Here is an 18,082-nt window from a genome sequence, read left to right on the forward strand (position 1 = left end):
ACAAAAACTAACTTATTATTATCAGAATACGACTTAAGACTTAAGTACTTTCTAATTTCATTAGGTTGTATATACCTATAGTATACAATAATCTATGATATTTTTCTATTTCTAATAATATATTAAATAATTCTGTAGAATTAATTAAAGATTGTTGAACTATATGTAGTTTACTTATGGCTATTGCTGCTTCTGTTTCTTGTATTATATTATAGATAGTACGAAAGTTATTTAAGTTTGATAACAAGTATTATTGACTGATACTGCAATGTTTGTAGCTAGAAATGTTCAATAAATTTATTAGCATTCTGAGTTGAATAAGAGTAAATTAAATAGCATCGTTATAGGCACTTGGAAAGAAGAACTTTTGATAGCTTCACAGTTTCTTGAAGAACTAACATCAGCTGACATCTCAGAGACTTGACTTAATCAAAGTCAGTTCTGATCGACTTTTAAAGTAGGACGAGACTGCAATATATAAAAAATTCAATAAATCCTCCCTATCAAATGACCGCATTTGAAAGGATAAAATTACCGAGAGAAGTTTCACCTTATAGGTACACAATATAACAACAAAGAAAAACGGTCAAAATTTATTCCGTTTCTTTAGAAAATACCAAAAGAGGTTTTAATCATTTGAGAATATTATTGGCACATTTATGAAATGTTGTGGTCCATAAAAATGTTTATTCTAAATTAAAATTTAAGACATTGAAATCTTTTCAGACATTGACATAATAGGATAGGAATCAGCACATTGAAACAGCATCAATTTAATTAATGTTATTAAATTAAGTATTCTCATTGGAGACTTATAGATTATATCTAACCTAACAATAATATTGTAAGCAACATCTGTTTGTAATAATCTCTTGATTACTGCGTTATTAGAGTCTTCTTTTCTTTCTTGTAATGTAACAGTTATATAGTAGCCCGTGGACATTGTCGTAGGTTATGCACATATTACTAATTATGTTATTTCTTCCTCTAATGTAATCATCTACTGTGTCATTGTCTTGTTTCCCAAATAAAATAAAATAAAACCTTTGAAAAAAGACATAGTTGGACTATAACAAAAATTGCAGTTGATTGCGTATTGTGGCGGGAATTCTTGATAGTTCATATTAACTCTAATTCATTTTAAGATCATTATTGTCGGATTGTCCTATTTCCTTGATATTTTAAGTGTTGATACCATTATTGAGCGGTCTCTAAAATGGTTGATAGAACGATAACAGCGAGTAAAATTTTAGAGGTACATTTTTTTATTTTTTCTACTTGAGGAAGGGTGTAGTCAATGTTAAGTGTCCCAGAAGGTAAATATCAAGAGTCTGGTTTCGTCAGTAGAAGGCAAGAAGAACCATGCACAGAAGCTCGAGATGACCGCTTCCTGGTGATCCAGGCATTAAGAAATCGTAAATTTTCTTATGTCGATCTCTAAAATATAAAATCACCTGCAGCGTGCAAACCAGCTTATGGACTGTCAGGAGAAGCCTTCTCGCTGCCAATATATGCAGTCACCGTCCAGCCCGTGGCCCTAAATTGCTGGACTAAGCTTCGCTCGAAATTGTGCGACGTGGACTCAGGAGGACTGGGGTAGAATATTATTCTCGGATGAAGCCAGAATATCACTATATGGTAACGACCGACGTCAGCGAGTACTAAGAAGACGGAGAAATCACCCCTTAAGGTGGAGGCTTAGTTATGTTTTGGGCAGCGATTAATATATTGGACCGTGCGGAGTTAGTCTTCATAGAAAACGGCACTTTAATTTGAATGCACACCGGTACATATCAGAAATCCTAATTTCTTACATACAACCGGCATCTACGGTTTTTGAAGAAAATGTGATTTTTATGGCTGATAACGCCCGTGTTCACGTTTCTGGCGATGTGGAAGCATATATTCACGAGGTATTATATTCGTCGTTAGTACTGGCCAGCTTGAAGTCCCGACCTTCCCATCGAACACATTTGGGATTTTCTAAAACGAAGAGTAAGATCGGTGCAGCTCGAATGGCTTAAATTTTCTGAGAATTGTACAGAAAAGTAGGTTAAAACGTTAGTTTCGGAATCAAAGTGATGAACAAAGTTTCGGGAGAGATTGATGTTACTTTTACCTTCCCTTGAGCGTTGTTTTTAATACTTAATGAATTTTTTTTTTCTATACGATAGTTAAAAAAATGTAATCATACATTATTTATTTATTTAATATAATAACTGACCTAGGTAGCTACAACCTCTTTTATTTAATTTTGTTGTTTCATGAACTGAATTCTGTGTTAAAAATCAATTTTAATCTGTTGTTAAATTAGGTGCATAAAGCCTGGTGGATATTGAGCGGTGTCATTAAAAGTGCAGAAGTCCAAACTAGGGTCTCGTGGGCGAAAAGGGCGAGGGACTTGTTGATTAAACTTAGCAATTAACTTAACTATCAGTAATAGTTGCAAAATGCAATCTTCGTATTAGTTTTGATAGATCCTTACCATTCCGGGGCACTGACTTCTCATCACCAGTACTGTATGACTTTTAGGTTTTGATGTGAATCGTTATTGTAACGGGTTAGGTGACTGTTTGCGCACATTGAGCTCTTTACTCTGCGATAGTATTGAGTCGTCGAAATTATTTCATTTTTTTTTAATAATATTGCCACGTATTTCTAAGTGATTAAGAAAATTAACAAATAGGTTGAAGGTTATTATTATAATATATATATATACACTTTAATAATGATCATATTTTGATTAATTTACGCGTAAACGTAGTTTAAATAAATATCATTAAATTATTTTGATACAACTAGACAGATTTTTTATTTTAAAACTTGTATATGTATCGAAATTTATTTAAATCTCGTCTATATTTTGTGGTACAGTAGACATATGAGTAACAAGAGGCTTGGTAGCTGAAGAATGATACAAAATGGTCTAGTTGGCCAGCTAACTTCAGGGTGTCGAATTTGCGTGACGGTGTGCGCGCGCATCGTTAAAATTCACTCTGATGTTTTTTACCTAACACTCCAATAGAAAGAAACAACATATTTATTTATAAACACACACCAATAACAAAAATGAAACAATTTAAAAATATAAAAACGTGTGGTGTTTAAAAAAGGAGCCACTCAGCCTGATGATCTGTGGCCCGCGCGTGACACATGACTTCAAGTGGGACACCTCGCCTGAATTAAATTGACTTTACTGATTAACATAAAAAACAATTACTTCTAAACTTAAAATCTAGAACAAAACAAACAGATTATAAAAAGTAATTACAAATTAGAAAATCATAGTCATAACAAATAATAAAATAAAACAAAATTAAAAGCTCACAATAGAAGTTTAACTTTAATAATTAAGGCGCTATAGTCCTAAAAAGTAACATTTTTAAAAATCTACTTAAAATACTTCTACAAATATTACGGTTCCAATTTTTTGACATGTTTATCTTCATTTCTTTATCTAAATTATCGCTGTTTCGAAAACACGATTACGAAAAAAAATCTCGATAGATTAATTTTTTGAAAAATAGTCTTTTTTATTTGAATTATTGTAGAAGCACTCAACAGGTAGTATTTTAATTTTAATTAAAGAAATGAAACAAATTTATTGCTTGCTGACGCACGTGTAATTGAACAAGAAGGACATAACAGTAAACCCTTACAAAAATACATTAAACATGTAAATATAAACTTTGCTGGTTTAAAGCTGCAGGCGTCGACATATCCCCACCCGTGGGAAAACCTATTTCCCACCATCTTCAGCATCCTCAGTGCAGATTGGCAGTGGACAGATCTTGGTGACAGCACGTCGGAGTATCCCGTTGGAACATTTAACATCTGCGACCCTTGTCACTCCATCAGATCCTGGGTGAACTCCCACAACGCGACCAAAGCGCCATTTCAATGGTGGTAGATGATCATCCTTTACCACTACTAATGATCCCATTGTCACCTCACTTTTCGCCAACTGCCATTTAGACCTTGTCTGTAACTCAGATATATACTCTTTGGACCATCTGTTCCAAAAGTGTTGACGTAACTGCTCAATCCGTTGATAACGACTTAGGTGGCTTGTACACTGATCTGTGAGGTCACTTGTTGGTAACGATGTGAATGGTCTCCCAATCAGAAAATGTCCTGGTGTTAGTGGCATCAGGTCGTCAGGCTCCGATGACAGCGGGGTCAGAGGCCGTGAATTTAACAGGGCTTCAATTTGAACCAAAGTTGTGTTAAGCTCCTCGTACGTTAAATGACAATTTCCCAGCACGCGCACTAAGTGATACTTGGTCGACTTAACACCAGCCTCCCATAATCCGCCAAAATGAGGACTGTACGCCGGTATATAATGAATATTAATGCCTTCATTGACTGCACCTTCAGCAATCGAATCACAGTTGCTTTTTAGAAATTTAGAGAGCTCATTATAAGCACCTACAAAGGTGGTACCATTGTCGGAATACATATTAGAGGGTTTTCCTCTTCGCGCTATAAATCTACGCAATGCCGACAAGTAGTTATTGCTCGTTAAATCACCTACTAACTCCAAATGAATGGCCTTAGTCGTAAAGCAAATGAAAATGGCAATGTAAACCTTTACAAATCTGCAACCACGACCTTGACGACTTGCTGCGGTGATAGGACCAGCATAATCCACCCCTACGCTAGTGAATGGGTGTTCTCCTACAGCGAGACGCTGCTGTGGATAGTTCCCCATTATAGGGTTGACGGTTTGACCCTTCATGCGGCGACATAGCACGCATTGATGGTAGCATATCCTTGCTAGGTTGCGACCACCTATGGGCCAATACATTTCTCTAATTGTGGCCAAAAGAAGCTGGGGGCCTGCATGCATAAGACGTTTATGTTCATGTTGAAATAATAATTTAGTAAAACGATGTGTGGACTGTATTAAAATAGGATATTTTTTATCATATAAAAACTGTGAATTATTAAGGCGACCTCCAACGCGAATTATATTGTTTTTGTCTAAGAAAATATTAAATTTATTTAAAGAGCTCTTCGGAGGAAGTTTCTGTTTGTTTAATAGTAACTCATATTCAGGAAAGGACTCTTTCTGTACCATTTGAATGATTAAATACAACGAATTCCGTAATTCATCTTCACCTAAATAAGACGTTGGCATGATTTGCCTTTTGCAACGATTGATGAAACGTAACATGTATGCAACGGAACGCTGTAATCTAGTAAAGTTGGAAAAACGATGAAATTCAATAATTGAGTTTTGAGAGCTCTGGCTTTTCATTGTATGGAGAGTTATTTCTGGGCGAGTCTCTGGTAAGTCGCTTGCGACCGCGGTAACGTTAGGCCAGCCAGATTTTTCTAATTGAAGAAATTCAGGACCACACCACCAAGGGTCTAAAGACTTGATCAAATTAGCACCAACTCCACGAGTTATGAAATCTGCGGGATTCTGGCCGGTTGGAACGTGTCTCCATGGAAATGGATTGGTTTTTTCTACTATTTCGGCGACGCGATTACGAACAAATGTATTTAGTTTGCTTGGTAACATATTGAGCCATCCAAGAACAATTGTTGAATCCGTCCAAAATGTCACTTGCCTAATTTGAAGTCTTAACGAACCAATAGCCTTTTCATAAAGACGAGCTCCCATCACAGCACCGCACAATTCAAGTCTCGGAATTGTCAATGTTTTAATTGGCGCCACTCGACCCTTTGAGAACAATAGTCGTACTAAGACGTCACCTACACTATTTACACTACGAACATACACACAGGAACCATAAGCACGCTCCGAAGCGTCGGTAAATATGTGAAGTTCTACAGATTGATGTGAATTACATATAACACAACGTGGAATGCGAATGTTATTCAGAGTAGGTAATGTTACAATTATCTTAGACCATAGATCTGAGAATTCTGGTGGTAGTGGTTCATCCCACTCTATCTTTAATAGCCAGAGTTTTTGTAAAACCATTTTTAAGGTTATCACAAACGGTGCTAGGAGTCCTAACGGATCAAAAATCTGAGCAATAACTGATAATAAGTTGCGTTTCGTATTTTCGTTAGAAATATTTTTAGGACTATAAAAGCACAGTTTGTCAGTGTCTGTCAACCATCCAAGGCCTAAAGTTTTACTTGGCTCGGGAGAGCCGATATTTAAATTTACGGAAGATTGATTTCCTTCACCAACTAATGATAACTCATTCGACCTCCATTTCCGTAAAGGCAAACAGGCGGATGCAAGTTCCGTGGTGATGACCTGCTGTATAAATTTGAGTTCATCGACTGTGGCGCCCCCTGTGAGCAAATCATCAACGTAGAAGTCATGAATGATAATATTTGCAATCCGCTTGTCTTTACACTCTAACCCTATCTGTTTGAGGCATCTCGTGGCGAGATATGGAGCACTAGCCGTACCATAGGTGACCGTGTTCAGCTGATAAACATCGAGAGGCTGAGAAGGATCGTCACGCCACACGATTCGCTGTAAATGTCTGTCATGAACATGTACCGCCACCTGCCTATACATTTTTTCTACGTCGGCAGACAATACGTACCTATGTTGCCTGAAACGTAGAAGAATCGATAAGAGGTCATCTTGAACGGTAGGGCCGACCATCTGAAGATCATTGAGAGAAAAGCCTGAGGTAGATGGACTGCTAGCGTTAAAAACTACTCTCAATTTGGTTGTCGTACTGCTTTCTCTCAGAATGCCATGGTGAGGTATATAATATGTATGAAATATTGAATCGGTAACCGCGCACTTAGACATATGACCTAAAGATTCATATTCTGACATAAAATCATGGTACATTTGGTTGAATACATGATTTTTACTATTTCTGCGCTCCAATGAAAATAAACACTGCCTAGCACGATTTATTGAATTTCCTAATAAATTTGGATCTTGTTTAATAGGTATTCTAACACAGAAACGGCCGTCTTCTAAACGTGAAGTTGTTTTTTGAAAATATTCTTCACATAACCGTTCTTCTACTGAAAAGCTATGTGACTGAGGGCTTACTTCTTCAAGCTGCCAAAAGCGCGTAAGTTGGCTTTGAATGTCCTCACAGCTTTCGTTCATCATATCTAATTGAAGATAATTGCATTTGATATGCCGAGAAAAACCTGGTAAATAGCCGCTGTTAATCGGGCCAGAGACTAACCACCCAAGTCTAGTCTCGTAAAGAACCGGTTTTCCATGACCTAATTTAACGCGTTGAGTACCTAACAGGTTCCAAAACAGATCAGCTCCAATCAAAAGGTCAACAGTTGCAGGCTGATTAAAATTAGGATCGGCTAAGCAAATATCAGACGGAATACTCAGATTCACTAAACTTATTTTATTTGAAGGCACCTTATCAGTGATGGATGGCAAAATAAACCATTTAACATCAACTGTATAATCCTCACATAACGAGCTCAAAGGTGCGCTGCATACTTTACTTGTATGCGACAAAGAATTATTAATGCCTAGTATAGGTGTATCTATACGATGTAAAGGCAAGTTAAGCTGTTTGCATAAATTTTCCGTCATCAGGCATGACGTACTGCCACTGTCTAGTACAGCACGTGCTATGTGTTCACGATTCTCACTATCAAATAATTTGACTAACGCCGTAGACAATAAAACTTCACAGGGAATCGAACCCGGGACATGTACTGAAAGAGTCAACTTAGCGCTTGAGTCATCAGTACAAACAGCACTAGAGGCAGGACGTGACGAAACCGGTTTGTTATCATTGGTAGCCGTTGGTACAGCGGTCAGCGGCGCCGAGTTCGCGATGGGGTTTGGTTTCAATTCTGCTACGTGAACTAGTGTGTTATGTTTACGCCTGCAAATCTTACAGCCTGGTTTCTTGCACCGATTCGAAAAGTGGCCACTGCGAAAACAATTAAAACAAATTTTATAATTAGGCAACAGCTGTAACCTTGCACTATTACTAAGCGCTAAAAATTGAGGACAATTATTTAAAGTGTGTTCCCCGTGACACTTAGGACATACTTGAGATAGCGAGAGCGAAGAGTTAGATCTGTTGTGATTATTTTGAACGGAAATCATAGATTTAATTTTAGTATTAGATTTATTGCACTCTTTGGGACTATTATAAGCACTATTTCGAGATAATTCTAAAGTTTCAATTAAATCTGCGCGACTACGTATGAAATTCATGAAGGAGTTAAAGGATATAGGTGCATCCTTGTCTAATCGGCCCTTAAACTCCTCCCATTCACGATATGTTTTAGTATCTAATTTATGTGTGATAATGTGAATAAGAAGAGTGTCCCAATGTTTGACTGGTTCTCCTAACGATTCTAATGCACGCAAATTTTTATTTATTTGGTCGATAATACGCTTCAACGCAAATGACGACTCCTTTGTTATATGTTCAATATTAAATAAAGATGTTACATGATTTTGTACTAGTAACCGTTTGTTATTGAACCTTTCACACAGCAACGTCCACGCAACATTGTAATTACTAGTTGAAAATTCAATAGACTGAATTACCACTGCAGCAGTTCCCTCCAAAGACGATCGTAAATAATGAAATTTATTTATTTCATCAATGTCGTCATTGCTATGTATCAGACTTGTAAAAGTATCTCTAAATTCGAGCCAATTGTCGTAAGAACCACTAAATTTAGGCAATTGAATTGTAGGCAATTTAACAATGTTGTTGCGGTTTGCCCGAGTATGTTTTGAACTCTGACCATCCTCATTAGCTTTGCTAAATGACGTTAACATTTCGTGTGCTGTAGCGAGCATTTTATAATACTGCGACTCGAATGCATTCCTTTCTATCATCTGTCCATCAGGATCACTACTACACTCTAATCGCAACTGTACCTCGTCAAATTGCTCGTAGAGGGATTCCAATTTACCTATACGCAACTGTAACTCGCCTGCATCGGCAGCAGTCATTGAACTGGCAGTCAGGGTGCTCAAATAGCTGGTGAATGTCGTGAGACGACCCTTGAAACTACCGCGTTTCTTAATGAGTTCTTTTTCTTCGGACATTATGGAAGAACTAGTGCTTTGTCAACCTGGAACGTTATACAATGCAAATTAAATAAAGATAGGTAATAACTAACAATTTAAGAACCTACACAAATATTAGCTCTCGATATAAAGTCTTATCTCTAATTAACTTAATTGCAATGTACAAGGTGCCTATGTACCTATCCTTGATTGCTACAGTTTATTTAAAATTAATTACATATACAAATAATAAGATTTGAGGAATCTAGAACGTAATCTGTAATAAAATGTTATTAAATTAACAGTATACCTATATAATTGAGATATATTTATATCTCTCTATATAATATTATATGTTGATACTAATTTCTTACATTCGGTACCTATATGTTACAATTTTAGTTGCAAGAAAATTAAGTTACAACCTTCCATTAAGACTTACAATAATATCTGCACTGTAGATACTTATTGCTTATAATAATAATCACTGTTAATGAGGTATCAACACAGTTTGTGTCAATTATTAAGTTAATTGATGTGGTTTAAACCAACAGTACTATTTGTAAGCACAAATTAACTTAATTTCAAATATAAAATATTTAATTAACACAAACCAAGTTATAATGCACGTGTGCTACCTGCTATTAACTAACAATGACAATGTAGGTATTTAGTTCACAATTAACATTAGTAGGTAATATTTATAGGTACTGACCTTTTAATTAAGCTTAATACTACCTGTTATCGAACACTGGGTGTATAAAAAGAATAATTGAGGCTTAACACAACTTAATCCTGATGCATTATGTCCAATCCAAATGAACCTTCTTCATAATAATTCACACCGGTAACCTCAATGACCTTGTGATTTTAATTCTTCTTAATTTCTTTTAATTATCGCTGAATTTCCAATGTACTCCAAGTAATTGGTAAAACTTATATATCCGGCTTGATCTAGGACCATGTAGAAGCACTCAACAGGTAGTATTTTAATTTAATTTAATTATCATAAAACTATGATAGCTATAAACACAAAACTTATTTTATTCGATAGTTTATTAGTATTTATAAGTTTTCACTGTGGGATTTATCAATACGCTTTATCAATTATTTTATATTAATTTTTTTCGTAATAAACCAAACGCGACGCCTTGGTTGCATGCACGCTCAAGCCAGCAGTACGCCCGTGACCACTGTCAAGGAAGGTACTGTGTTCGTGTCTCTCGGGCTCACGTTACGTAAGATTTTAGCAAACAAGTACAAAGCGGGAATCATAGTAAAAAAATAATGATGATGCGACAGCGTATTTGTTGAAATATGTAGGTAAATGTAAGTCGGAAAGTACTAGAATAAAATTTACGTAATATTATTTTGAATATTATGCCACGCGGGATTTTTGTATATATGTACTTTAGGGAAGTTAGATAAATCCAAGATGACCGCCGCACAAAATTATGATTTCAGCAATATGGATATCGTGTCCGAGGTTCTCGCGGGTGCAGATAACGATTTTGTGATCATTTTTGAAATCCAAGATGGCCGCCGCACAAAACTATGATTTCAGCAATATGGATATCGTGTCCGAGGTTCTCGAGGGTGCAGAGAACGATTTTGGGATCATTTTTTAAATCCAAGATGGCCGCCGCACCAAATTATAATTTCAGCAATATGGATATCGTGTCCGAGGTTCTCGAGGGTGCAGAGAACGATTGTGTGATCATATTTGAAATCCAAGATGGCCGCCGCACATAATTATGATTTCAGCAATATGGATATCGTGTCCGAGGTTCTCGAGGGTGCAGAGAACGATTCTGTGATCATTTTTGAATTCAAAGATGGCCGCCGCATAAATTTATGATTTCAGCAATATGGATACCGTATCCGAGGTTCTCGAGGGTGTCGAGGACGAATTTTGAGCGGTGTAATCTTGGATTCCAAAAATGATCCCAAAATCGTTCTCTGCACCCTCGGGAACCTCGGACACGATATCCAAATTGCTGAAATCATAATTAAGTGCGGCGGCCATCTTGGATTTCAAAAATGATCACACAATCGTTCTCTGCACCCTCGAGAACCTCGGATACGATACCCATATTGTTGAAATCATAATTTTGCGCGGCGGCCATCTTGGATTTCAAAAATGATCCCAAATTAGTTCTCTGCACCTTCGAGAATGTCGGATACGATATCCATAATGTTGAGATCATAATTTTGCGCGTAATATAACATTTCTCTCATACGTCGATAAAAAAGATTTACTTCAAAAATGCATAAAAAATATTATCACAGTAATTCCGTACTCTAGCACAACTGTAAGTTTTAAAAAATATTACGCGGTTCATTCTGGGTCGGCGGTCGTTGACCCGCATCGCTCGGTTCGTTCTCAGCCATGCCCGACGCCCGTGTCCATGCATACCTATCGAATCTAACGTTCGCGCAATTTTTACCTAAAGTGTTGGGAAAACCTCGCCTTAATTGTAATTAAAAGAAACCCAAGCATTGCCAGTTAATCACGAACCAGGCATTGGTCCAATATGGATGTCTCAAGGTAACGAGCGCATTTGTGGTGCCGCTCAGAATTTTTGCGTTTTTTAAGAATCCTGAACGGCACTGCATTGTAATAGGCAGGGCGTTTTAATTACCATTAGCTGAACGTCCTACTCGTCCCATCCATCACTGTCATAAAAACACGTGAAGAAATTGAAGTACCTAAATATATATAGCCTCTACCGCACGCAAAATAGGCGCATATGACGTCGAGTTGCGGAAAGCGCCCCTGCGCAGGGGCGCTTTCCGCAACTCGACGTGAAGGCTTCACAGGGGTGAAGAAGAAGAAGAAATATATTACGTTGCTATTACTTACCATATAATAAAATATTAATTCAACGTTCTCCCATACTGTTTGTTCTAACTATTCCAACCACCAAGTGTTAAAGGAATCGTGGATAATGCTTTTTGTATCATGTACAGTAATAATATTATTACCGCTTGAAATAATATTCGTTGGCATAATGTTGCTTCAGCAAACATTTGAACAACATTATGGTCTCATTAACATTTCTGAATGTTTCATTTCACTCTTGCTGCTTTTATTCTGATTATTATGTTCAGAATTACAACTGTATTTTTATTAATGTAATGTTTAATGTTAAGAGCATTTTATAATTTTACTTTAATATCATTTTTATCTATCTTAGACAAGATAAAGTTTAATTTATAAAGTTTGATTCTCACCATCTAAAAATTGCCGATTAACGGCCGTTCCCAATATACTATCTACAGATAGAGATAAATTACTACCTTCTACTGTCAGTAATTAGCTGTCAATAATCTGAAGCTGTCCCAATATACCCGAGAAGTCATTCTTATCGCCTTGTATTGGGACGCGTGAATTGTAATTTCCATACAAACTTGTTACTAGTTACGATTTTTATCTCAAGTAAGAGATAAGCTGAATATTGGGACCGGCCGTAAGTAACACGCCTACAGATGTAGGTGGAAAGTAGGAAAAAAGATGGCCTGCATTTAGTTATTGAGTGAATATTCACTCAATAACTAATAGAGAGTTAATTAAATAACTTAATTACGGGAAGTTAATTAATTAACTTAATTAATTAATAACTTAATTACAGGAAGGGGTAGTTCCGAAAATCTGGAAGTCTGCCTTTATCACCCCCATACACAAAAATGGCAGCAGAAATGACATTAAAAATTACAGGCCAATTTCAAAGTTATGCATTTTCGCTAAAGTTTTTGAAAAATTAGTCTACACCCAAGTCTATAATAGTGTATCAACCTTATTTATCCCCAAACAGCATGGATTTATTAGAAATCGCTCAACTACGTCTAATCTACTATCATTCCTAAATTACACAACATTTAACATGGATTCTGAAGGTCTCTCTTCACAGATTTTCGCAAGGCATTCGATCGAATTGACCATAAAATACTACTCCAGAAAATTCTTTCGGCAGGAATTCATGGTAATTTAGATAGGTGGTTTACCTCGTACATTGAGAACAGATCACAGGCTGTGGTTCTCAACGGATACTCATCAGAATAGAACTTCGTGCCCTCTGGGGTCCCTCAAGGATCCTTGTTGGCTCCATTGTTGTTCAATATCTTCATTAACGATATCGCTGCTTGTTTTCAACATTCCAAATTCCTACTATACGCAGATGATATGAAAATATTTAAACAAATTCGTGACGTTGATGACTGTCTTTTATTACAACAAGACATGCACAGGTTTGAAAAATACTGCAGCATCAACAAACTAGACCTGAACGTTCCGAAATGTTACGCTATAACATTTACCCGTAAGCCTAATTTTATTAAATTTCAATATTCACTTAATGGTCATCCACTCAAAATTGTAAATGAGATCTAGGCGTAATTCACGACTCTAAGCTTTCATATGATAAACACATTGAAAACATCGCTAATAGAGCCAACCAGTGTATGGGATTTCTCAAGAGATCCTGTTCCCAATTCTCAAGTATCAAGGTTATAAAAAGTTACAGAGACTAGTACTTATAGATTTTCGGAACGAACTTTCGCTTGGCGAACATCTACTAGCTATCTAATACTATAAACAAGTTAATTAAAAGAGTGCCAAAGACACAAATCCTTGAAAAAAAAAATATTCGAGCGAAAGAGAACATGGAAATGTGTCAGGATCACAGGTATGTTTCTATTCTACCTTTATTATTGGGTTAAACATTACACGAAACTCAAAGACAAACAAAAGCAAAAGTTAGTCAAGTCAAGTCAAAGTCAAAAAATCTCTATTCACTTTATAAGTTATTTAGTGCAAGTCAGGATGAAGTACAAAAGTTACAATAGCATTCAAATGAGTATAACAAAATTTGGAACATTAATTCCAACTATCTTTATCATTCAAATAATCTTTCACATTATAATAGGCCTTAGATTAGATTAGAATTTATCTTTTACGATACATTTTTTTTAACAGGTAATATTTTAATATCATTTGGGAGTTTATTATAAAATATAAACCAATCCACTTCAAAAGATTTTGCAATTTTACGGAGCCTAGTAGATGGAATGTTATGAACCACAATCTACCACGACTTCAGAAAATTTGAACTTTAATGAAAATTAAAGTAGAAGTGCCAAGAAACTCATTGGCACTCTTTTAAGTCACGTTCACGATTCCAATAATAACAATAATCATAACTAGAATCAGATTAATTAATAAGATTGTACAAAACTACGCAATTATTTTAAAACTTTTTATTGCATATTATATCTATTGTTTATAATAATAATAATACTGACAAACTTTTTACACAAATTATCTTGTCCCAAGTTAAGCATATATAGCCTGTGTTATGGGTTACAAGACAATGATATATTTAACACAATATACTTACTTAAACATATATAAATTGATATAAACATACATATTAGCATATATAAATACATTGAAACATCCATGACTCGGAAACAAAAATCCATATTCATCATATAAATGCTTGCACAGGTCTTCATATATTGTTTTGTAAAGTTTTATTGTCAAATTTTGATTTTTAGAGAAGCACACTAACTAATTTGTCTCAATATGTGTAGACCTACTAAATTTTGCAATGCGGCAGTGAACGTAAGCACATTGCGATTCAAATACAGTTAGATTGAAATTCTGCTATAGATCGCACCCTTACTGTAGGTCGTTAAGGAGTTTCATTGATCATCATATTCGACTACGACATCAACCGAGTATCGTTAATTTGCTCATAAGAATTGAAGAGTTCCACTACTTTGTCATGGATCCCATAATCAGAACCTAACCAAAATCTCATCAAATCCAATAAAAAAAGAATCATCGAAATCGGTTGGCGAGATATTGAGTTATTCGTCCATTTGTCGCGAACATATTCAAATTCAAATATTTTTATCACTTACTGAAAGTCAAAAAACTACCACCCATTCAAAAATGAATGCCTCAGGCCTGAGAAGAATAGGCGCAACAAACTCAGCGGGCCTTTTTTTCATCAAAAATATGTTTTACAATTAAAGTAACATTTACTTACATACATTTTACATAATTAATGCAAATTTAAGACTTAATGAGATATCATAGATGCCATTCTCAGAACTTGTTCAAACAGTAAGAAGTAAGAACCAGCGTTCCAATAAAAAAGAATCATCAAAATCGGTAGTCAAAAGTTATGAGGTAACAAAGAAAATGTAGTTGAATTTAGAACCTCCTGCTTTTTGAAGTCGGTTATGTTGTTATTCTATTGTTATTATTTGTCTATTGTTACCTTTTGCTGATCTGTAGAGATTGTTTTATAAGCACGTTTGCCACATGCAAGCAAATCTTCCTTAATAATGGCCTGACAATCAACAACAAACAAGCCATTAATTAACAGACTTGTTTGCTTAATTAAAACTATTATGGCTAAACTGACAGTTATTTCAGTGAATTTGTCTAGGTTATTGAGGTTGTGGATTTTATATAATTACTGGCAAAGAACAAACCTTAAGAGTTCTAAAGAGTAGTAATTATACAAATGTGCCTATTATATTCTGAGCGGTAAGCACACTTGGGTAAGTAGAAATCAAATTAGATTCGAAAAATAGAACTAGTCATTAATATGACCTGATTTCCTTCAAACCAATTTTCGGTGGAATTTTGCATGGTGATCTACATAATATATTTTTTTAGGTTTATCATTCTCTTATTTGAGTAGTTACAGAGGCGGACACACAGATTTAACTACTTTGAAAGTATATCTCGCGCAAAGTATTCAGTTAAGAAAAAAATGATATTCGAAACCTCTATATCACTTTTACCTATCCATAGATACTCCACACGGTTTGATAAAAAAAATATTTTTGAGTTTCAGTTCTAGGTATAACCCCCAAAATTTATTGTTTTTTTTTTTCTATTTTTGTACAAAAATTTAAATGCGGTTTACAGAATACATCTACTTACCAAGTTTCAACAGTATAGTTCTTACAGTTTCCGTTTTTTGCCATTTGGCTACGGAACCTTAAAAATGGCAAATTGTAAATCTCTTAAGAAATTGGTGCCGTATCTGCATTAAACTAATCTATGGCACGAGTTGAATAAAATACACCTGACGTGAGCAGAGATTCTATTATATTCGGAGTTTAGTTAAAATTAGATTTATATATATAGTCAAATAAGTAAACTACTATTAATTTATCTGTTATGATTATAATATCAAGTTTATAGTTTCCTCTTTTGAAAGCAACGATTAAAAACAAGGAAAAAAAAATTGCAGATCAGCAGTTAATTTATATTAAGTTTCAAATGAATTATTAATTATAATTTATATTCAATGAATAATTTTTTTTTCTGGAATTTATAAATTTATTATATTACTTTTATTTATAATTTATTTATTAAAAAATAATATTATATTAATAATAATATGACTTAATAATCAATAACGCTATTTTTATAAAAAATAATAAAATAAAACTTAAATAATCTAATAAAATTAATTAATTACAAATAGAAAATATCATTAAGATCGCTATCGGCAAGTAAGGTGCCCATGAAGCTGGCAACGTTACCTCTTTGTATGGCCAAACTTATCTTTTGACAGAGGTACGTACCAGATCTTGGGTCACCTGTTAAATCGGTCTGTATAGCTCTATCGCCTGGATAGCTCTTTTATGAGTTTTTGTGCCGATGAACCCCAAGGACCCATCGTCTCCACCCCAAAAGGAATGAATAATTTGAATATGAAGTCATGTGAGTATTCGTTTTCAGCTGAAATGAACGCATAATACTAAATTTCCGAATTTTTGTTATTATATGTTATACTTATTTAAAATAAGTACTATATAATAATGAATCTTCAATATTCTATCTATGTTAACCAATTTATTTTATTTTTAATTATGATCAATGAGACAAGCTAGGTAACTTACTATAATTATTGTAAAAAACAAAAGAGAGTAATAAGTTAACTATAAGTTACTGATGCTAGATCATTTACTTATACCGTTGGTAATGAAAAAGTATGTATTACTTATAAAAAGCTGGAAAAAGACTAGATTATTATATATATTTTGTTCAAAAGTTTTTATACGACCTTCGCTTTAGCATGTTTGAGATCGACACAAAATTAATTCGTTCTGAGCTGCTATTGACATCTTGATGGGTACGTTACAAAGCTTTGTTAAATACGGTGTGGTTTTACAGCGACAAGCCTGCAATATTTTCTAGACTTTAATTTAAAATAATATAACACAAACAGTCCATAAACAAGGTTAAATATAATAATTATCGTTAATTTTTCCATATTAACACTGACTTATAATTTGTTACATTTAGATGACCAATTAGGTTTCTAGTTTCATATTTTTCCAGTGGGAAGCTCCTTTGCACAGGATGCCAGCTAGTTTATGGGCACCACAACGGTGCCTATTTCTGCTGTGAAGCAGTAATGTGTAAGCATTACTGTGTTTCGGTCTGAAGGGCGCCGTTGCTAGTGAAATTACTGGGCAAATGAGACTAACATATTATTCTGTCTGAAGGTGACAAGCGCAGGTGTAGTGCTGCTCAGAATTTTTGGGACTTTCAAGAATTCTGTTTGACACTGTATTGTAATTGGCAGTATATGGCGTATCAATTACCTTCAGCTGAACGTCCGGATCGTCTCGTCCCTTATTTTCATAAAAAAGGACAACAAAAGTTATATTAATTGTAAAAATTTAATATTACAAGAAGGATGAATTTCATGGAAGTTGTCAGGTGTGAAAGCGGAAAAAAGAAGAAACACAAGAAAGGAAAAAATAAGAACTCATTTTTATGTATCTGTAGCACTGTAGCACTAGTTCGTGGAAAAGCATAAGAAAGAGTGAAATACCTCGGATGTCAGCAGAATAAAAAGTGGAATCATGAAAAAGAAATTAATATAAAAGCTAGAAATAAATTTATTAAAATGAAAAAAACATTTTATCAACAGAAAAAAATTATTAAAGCTCCGCTGGTGTCTGGTGAAGTGTTAAGTTCTATTCATATTGCTGTAGGGCTATGGAGGTATGGACGTTGATCCAGAAAACCACAAACAAGCTCAATGTTTGTGAGATGTTGAATAGAGCATGCTCAAAATTTCA

The 18,082-nt window shown here is 34.9% G+C and overlaps 1 protein-coding gene across 1 annotated transcript; it reads right to left on the minus strand.

Annotated features, from left to right (window-relative positions):
• Positions 1 to 3,600: 3,600 nt before the first annotated feature.
• On the minus strand, positions 3,601 to 9,320 carry LOC126974253 (uncharacterized). The gene has a single exon (XM_050821702.1). The coding sequence runs from the start codon at positions 8,999 to 9,001 to the stop codon at positions 3,740 to 3,742; it is 5,262 nt and encodes a 1,753-aa protein (XP_050677659.1). The 5' UTR covers positions 9,002 to 9,320; the 3' UTR covers positions 3,601 to 3,739.
• Positions 9,321 to 18,082: the final 8,762 nt, after the last annotated feature.

Source organism: Leptidea sinapis, chromosome 32 (genome assembly GCF_905404315.1).
Source record: "Leptidea sinapis chromosome 32, ilLepSina1.1, whole genome shotgun sequence".
Lineage (NCBI taxonomy): Eukaryota > Metazoa > Arthropoda > Insecta > Lepidoptera > Pieridae > Leptidea > Leptidea sinapis.

Coding starts and splice junctions, on each gene's coding strand:
- LOC126974253 (XM_050821702.1), bottom strand. CDS start 9,001: ATGTCCGAAGAAAAAGAACTCATTAAGAAACGCGGTAGTTTCAAGGGT.